The 6,962-nt window shown below is 40.4% G+C and overlaps 1 protein-coding gene across 1 annotated transcript; it reads right to left on the minus strand.

The window, feature by feature from the left end:
* Window positions 1–687: 687 nt before the first annotated feature.
* LOC307262871 (uncharacterized protein) lies at window positions 688–5,366 on the minus strand. The gene is made up of 3 exons (XM_080043877.1): window positions 5,357–5,366; window positions 4,071–4,191; window positions 688–1,258 (listed from the first exon to the last, which is right to left on the minus strand). The coding sequence occupies exons 2-3, from the start codon at window positions 4,186–4,188 to the stop codon at window positions 996–998; spliced, it is 381 nt and encodes a 126-aa protein (XP_079900003.1). The 5' UTR covers window positions 4,189–4,191; window positions 5,357–5,366; the 3' UTR covers window positions 688–995.
* Window positions 5,367–6,962: the final 1,596 nt, after the last annotated feature.

The raw sequence follows: 6,962 nt of genomic DNA on the forward strand, positions 1-6,962 counted from the left end.
TACTCTTTCTTCTCTCTATTCTACATACTACATCCGACGATAAAAATAATCTAGTTAGGATGCAGTAGGCATACTATTAGGACATACTTTACTCTCTTATTTCATCATAACATTGCGCCTTGATCTTGCCTCTTGCTTTTATATCCGTCGCATCCCCGTTTGTTTTCATATGGAGGCTTCGTCGATGTGACGTCACTTCACATGCGCACTGGATTGTGGGTCAGAATCGCCCAAATAGGATGCACTTTTCAACACTAACAATCCTGGCCGCATGAAGTAGGACATCCGGGTACTTCTAACCATCCTAAATCTGGCCACAAGAATCGGGACATCCTAAATCTTTTTTCTACCAAACTATATAGTAGAAAGTATGTGATTCGGAACGCAACCATGGAATTAGTAGAGGAAATATCAACAGCAATCGAAAATAAGAAATTCATGTGGAATGTCTTGGATGAAGAAATGAAAACGTGTGACACGGGACAAAGATCTAAAAAAATACTGAAAAAGAAGATGCTTAACAAATATAAAAGTGAATGAATGTGAATATTTATTGTGGATGTACTTTGTCTTGTGTCATAACTTTACATGTAATATGTTTAACATATACAGGAATTAATTATAGCAATAATATTTACAATAGCTATCAAATAACTTATTAAAACAAATATGTATGTATGTGTGTATGTGTGTGTGTATATATATATATATATATGTATGTATGTGTGTATGTGTGTGTATGTATATGTATATATATATATGATAATAATTAAATAAGATCCTGAGGGACCAACGAATAATGAATAAATAAACATAATGTAAAAAGGCGCAGTAAGCTAAGGCTTCAGCTACACCTTTTCCATCAATACTATTTATAAGAAATTAATATATAAATTATGATGACAACTTTGTGTTATTTTGTGTTTTTTTATTATTATTATTTTTTAAACTTATGTAAGTAATGTGTGAATATGTTTTGATCGAAATAAACTAAACTAAACTAAACTAAAAAAAAAGGGAAGAACGACCTCCTGTGTTTGATCGTCATCCACAAGTTGTTCCTCTGGCTCCTCTTTTATCTCTAAGCTAAAACCAAGAGAGCTCTGGTTCCCGTGGCTGTTTCCTGTATTTATAATGGAGTGAGAAAGGCCTGGGGGCTCAGATGGGTCATGGTTAAACTCTTCGATGATGGAGGGTTGTGTTGAAGTCTCCTCTCCGGCCAGAGCAGCAGCATTGTTGGTCAATGAAGGTAGTGTAGCTACAGGAGGAGATAGAAGCAGAAGTCACTCAATAGGCCACTTTACCTGACAATTACTGGATCAAATCAACAGAGTATTTATCTACAGCACTTAAGTTAAAGTCATTTTAAGCAAAAGGATAGAAGGTTGAAACGATAGTTACGTATGTAACTACGGTTCTATGAATTCTGGGTGACCACCAGCGGCGGTGCTTTAGCACTGGATGATTCAACCATTCATGCCACGCACCACTGTGAAAACAGCCTCCACCACACACAGCTGCAGGCGGTTTATGTGCCATATGTGTCCGCCTACCTGAGACAGAAGGTCTGTCTCTCTGGAAGGCTCCAAGCCTCTCCATGAGGAGTTTTAGTAACGCTGGGAACCATGGCCTTCCTGGCCAGTGTGCAGCCACCAGACGTAGGCTGTGCCTGCCATGCTGGACCCTGTCCAGTGTTGCCAGTGAAAGGGGAATTGGAGGAAATAAAGCAGCTGTCTGGCCTGAGATGGAATCACCCAGTGCTGAAGCACCGCCTCTGGTCAGTAGGAATGAGATAGAACTGGAACTAGAGTGAATCCTGGATGACTATAAGAGGCGCTGCTTAAAGCACTGGATATATCCGTATGGTGCAGATCTAGTCCCTATACCAACAGAGTCCACTGTGACCCTCACATGACAGTAGGAAGCTACATCTTCCAGGCTATTCTGAACCTCCTAACCTGCAATGAGGAGCAGGTCAGACTAACCTGCAAGGTTTTTCCTGCATAGAGAAATTTTCAGCGCCCCCCAAAGAGGATTTGTCCAGCGCCAAAGGAAAATCACCAGCGCCAAAATGATACGATTTGAGAATAAATATAGCAATTTAAAACCTCTCCACATTCTGCCCAATTTAAGTCATCCTTCTTGAGGGGCTGGACAATAACTTGAATTTTAATTTCGATTACTATTACGGCTTCCCTCAATCATGAAAACTAAATAATCGTAATTAATCTATCATTGTTCCGCACGCCGTGACATGCAGGCTGTTAAATGCAGCGAACCCTTTCAGCCGTGCGCTCCGCTCGGCCCCTCCCTCACCTGATAATTTAGTTGTCGGCTGGTCCAGAGAGTGGGAGGGAAATGTTGCGCATTGCCGGGTGTTTTGAAAAACTTTGGAGGACGACAGTAAGTCAGCCTTTGGTCGAGAATAAAGGTAAAACTAATTTTGTTGTCTGTAAACACTTCACTCACAACAGACTAAAATAATGTGCAAGATATGTCACACGCGAGTCACGCGACATACGCGACCGCAAGAGAGAGAAAAAAGGCATTTTCGACCATGTCTGCACCTCAAAACATCCCGACCAATTTGTTTATTCACTTAAAGTCAAATCATAGTGGTCTATGACCAAGCAATCAATGAATTAAAAACACAGGAGTTTAAAGCTCCTTGACTCCTGCCATCACAACAGTCAACACTGTACAACATCCAGCCAGCTCCTTGAGACATAAATATATGATGCACTCACATTCCTGCTAGCAAAATACATGTCCTATCAACACCATTTGCAACGGGTTATTTTTATTTTGACATTTATTTTATTCAATTATTATAAATATGTTTCACTCATTTAGCCTATTTCTATTTTCCTTGTTTTCAGTTCAATACGGCCAAAGTCATGGTGTTAATAGAAACAACCTTGTAAAAAGTTAAATAAATGCATGATGTTCTTAAATAATTAATTAATAATCATGATTAGACAATGTCAATCAAAATAATCATAATTATGATTTTTTTCATAATCGAGCAGCCCTTCCTTCTTGCAATTTCCATAGTTTAGATCAATTAGAAACAATTACATTATTAAATAGCTAGTCATTATTAGTATTTTGACTGTATACAGGTTCTTATTGTGATTTTATCAGTCAGTGAGCTCCATGGTAACACAGTGATTGACAGGCTGACTGAAATTATCTTTATCTGGACAGAAACTCCCCTCTCCCAACCCCACACCCTCTTAAAACACACAAACGTTTTGCCTTTACTGTTGCACATAGTCGCGACCCCCAAAAAAGTCGGTCCGCATACTGACCCCCCCAAAGGCCCATTCTGAGCCAGGAAAAACCCTGACCTGCAGTATGGAGCAGGGAGACAGGCTAACCTGCAGTATGGAGCAGGGAGACAGGCTAACCTGCAGTATGGAGCAGGGAGACAGGCTAACCTGCAGTATGGAGCAGGGAGACAGACTAACCTGCAGTATGGAGGAGGGAGACAGGCTAACCTGCAGTATGGAGCAGGGAGACAGGCTAACCTGCAGTATGGAGCAGGGAGACAGGCTAACCTGCAGTATGGAGCAGGGAGACAGACTAACCTGCAGTATGGAGCAGGGAGACAGGCTAACCTGCAGTATGGAGCAGGGAGACAGGCTAACCTGCAGTGTGTAGCAGGGAGACAGACTAACCTGCAGTATGGAGCAGGGAGACAGACTAACCTGCAGTATGGAGCAGGGAGACAGGCTAACCTGCAGTATGGAGCAGGGAGACAGGCTAACCTGCAGTATGGAGCAGGGAGACAGGCTAACCTGCAGTATGGAGCAGGGAGACAGACTAACCTGCAGTATGGAGCAGGGAGACAGGCTAACCTGCAGTATGGAGCAGGGAGACAGGCTAACCTGCAGTATGGAGCAGGGAGACAGACTAACCTGCAGTATGGAGCAGGGAGACAGGCTAACCTGCAGTATGGAGCAGGGAGACAGGCTAACCTGCAGTATGGAGCAGGGAGACAGGCTAACCTGCAGTGAGGAGCAGGGAGACAGGCTAACCTGCAGTATGGAGCAGGGAGACAGACTAACCTGCAGTATGGAGCATGGACTCCGGTTCAGCCAGTCTGATGGTTCTCTCCACCTCCCAAAGAATCTCGTCGGCTGCTGCCAGCAGCCGCTGCTGGATGAAGGACCTGAGCTGGAACATTGTCTGAAAGGGGTCAAAGCATAGGAAAATCAGAACCAGCGAGAACAGCCTGGGACTCAGAACACAGGAGAAGACCCAACTGGATTGCTTATACTCTACAACTAGGCCTACTCTACATTCCAGCCCTGAAGGTTACAGGGAAAGATGAGAAGGTGCTCTTTCCGTGTGGTTGCCCCAGGTCGTCTTCCTGGTGTATTTCCTTGGCATGATGGCTTTTCTACAATGTGTATGACATTAAAATAAAACATATGTCATGCAATATTACATTAAAATATGTTTAAGACTAAACTTAACTTGTGCCTCATGGTGGGGGAAAGTGAGACAGTGGCTCACTTTCCCCCACCACCACAATTTGAGAAAAAACTACCTCTCTTAGCATTTCAGACTAATCTTCAGTTATCAGCATCACATGGTTTCATATGTTGGTAGTTCATCAACACATATGATAGAAGTTTTTCTACGTGAATACATTTGCTTTGGCACAACAGTTGATTAAGTTGACAGCAAGAAAATTTACTTTTACATGCAAAATACCTATTTTGGTGAAAAAACATGCTTACCACATCACCATGAGGTCCTCTCTTTCAGGGCCATGGGGAAATGAGAGGGGCTTGAAAACATATATCTCACATGACCAAAAATGTTTTCCGTTGCCTAGATACAGGGGGTGGCTCACATTACCCGATGCCTCAGATCCCCCCCTTCTCCCCTATGCTTAATTCAATTTACTGCATATTTTACACAAGTAAATACCATCAGCATTTATATTTCCCATTGAACAGACATAACATTCAGACATGCATGAGCCAACCGAAACATGGCTAAAGCCAGGATAACCAAAATATACCGGCTTAATCCCTTATCTTGATTTTGTGCAATAGGCCCCGGTTCCGTATGGGTGAAGTATTCCTTTAAGTGCAATAGGCCCCCGTATTCCCTTGTTCGCAAACAAACAAACGGGGAAACCCTGTAGCACTCGGACGCGCGTGTGTACAACACAACTCTTAAAATGTGTCTTTACGGAGAGTTGGTTGAAATGTCAGCGCTGCTCTGTGTTCACAGCTTTAATACTAACACATTACGTTCAACATTAAACATTTGAATTGTCTACAAAACTAATAACGAATTACATGCTCAGTCAGATATGATGACAACAATAGCAACATACCTCCTCTCTGTTAGGTTGGCGCAGACTGAGCGACGCGCTGCACTGACGTCATATAACAGGGACATTTCTTAAAGTGACAGTACAGGTATAGGCCTCATATTTAAATTAACATTGGAGTTTGAACAGGTTACAGAATGTACCTTGAACAAAGCTTAAACGTATACTGGCTTCATGTTAATCAGTATTTGGTGAATTGTCAATCAAAATAAAGACATCATTTCACCCTGGTTACACTACCATCTGTTACATTCCCTGAGTTCCAGTCCCCATACTTCCCTACTATTTAGTATGTCAGAAACATATTTAGGATGTAGATGTAATATTTAGAATATTTAGGAGAAAAATGCCCCACTATCTCCAATCGCAATTCGCAGTATTTGTCTTTATTCTTGACATTTCTCGACATAATGAAAAAAAAATTTAATTATTTGATTTTTTTCTCTCCCGTGGCCCTAAAACTCTTCTGTTCTTTAGTATGTAGTGTAGTAAAAAGACTAAAACTCTTCTGTTCTTTAGTATGTAGTGTAGTAAAAAGACTAAAACTCTTCTGTACTTTAGTATGTAGTGTAGTAAAAAGACTAAAACTCTTCTGTACTTTAGTATGTAGTGTAGTAAAAAGACTAAAACTCTTCTGTACTTTAGTATGTAGTGTAGTAAAATTAAAAAGTATGAGATTTGGAACACAGGGCTTATTTCATGTACACCAGTCTTCTCATGGACCTATAAAGAGTCTTCTGGGGTCTCAGCTTACCTTCATTACAGCCAGTTCACACTGCTACATCAGGGTCAGGGTATCAAAATAAAAGTCCTCCGTGCAGTTAAAAGAGGAAATAGGAATAAACTAGGAACAAAATGAATACGTCACTCTTCATATCACACCACAAACTAAAGACTCACGTTATGATTATTGATGATATGTATCACTGCCATGAAAAAAACAAACAAAAAAACAATACATTTATTTTCTCCTTTAAATCAAAATAGCTTAAAAATAATCAGAATTGTGTGTTTTGTGAGTCAGACACTGAAACTTCGGAACATTTATTTTTTTGTTTGCAGTTATTCTAACACGTTTTTTGGAACATTTTCTAAATTGGATTTCTTAAAAAGACAGAGTCATCCAAATGAGAATTTCACGATTTTAAATTTGGAACAATAAAATGTGTGGCGCATATCGGCAGCTATTAAAAACATTGATCCCATCCAAATTCTAGAAAAAAAATGCTAGAAAGTAGTCAAGCCAAATTACGGGAAAGAAAAGTCCACATACAACCCTGTAGTAAATGAAACATCGGTAGCTTTAGAATTAGCTGTTAGGACCAACTGAAGGACAACACTGGTGTTAATATTACAGCCAGGAAAAGATCACTAGAGCACCGTGATGAGTATGACAGAATATTAGACTTTATTGTCTTCTTGTGCATAAAAATTTGTTTTAACAATAAAAGCAGAACACAAGGACGATAGACAGAAATACAGACAATAAACAGAAAAAAGGAACCACTCTGATGGACAAAGTCAAATCCTTTATTTCCATTCAGAAATCGAATAACCTTGAAATCTCAAAACATGTCAAAATATATTTACGGAAGTCTTAATAAGCTCC

The sequence above is a fragment of the Ammodytes marinus genome (assembly GCF_949987685.1).
Source record: "Ammodytes marinus genome assembly, chromosome: 16".
In the NCBI taxonomy this organism is placed as follows: Eukaryota; Metazoa; Chordata; class Actinopteri; order Uranoscopiformes; family Ammodytidae; genus Ammodytes; species Ammodytes marinus.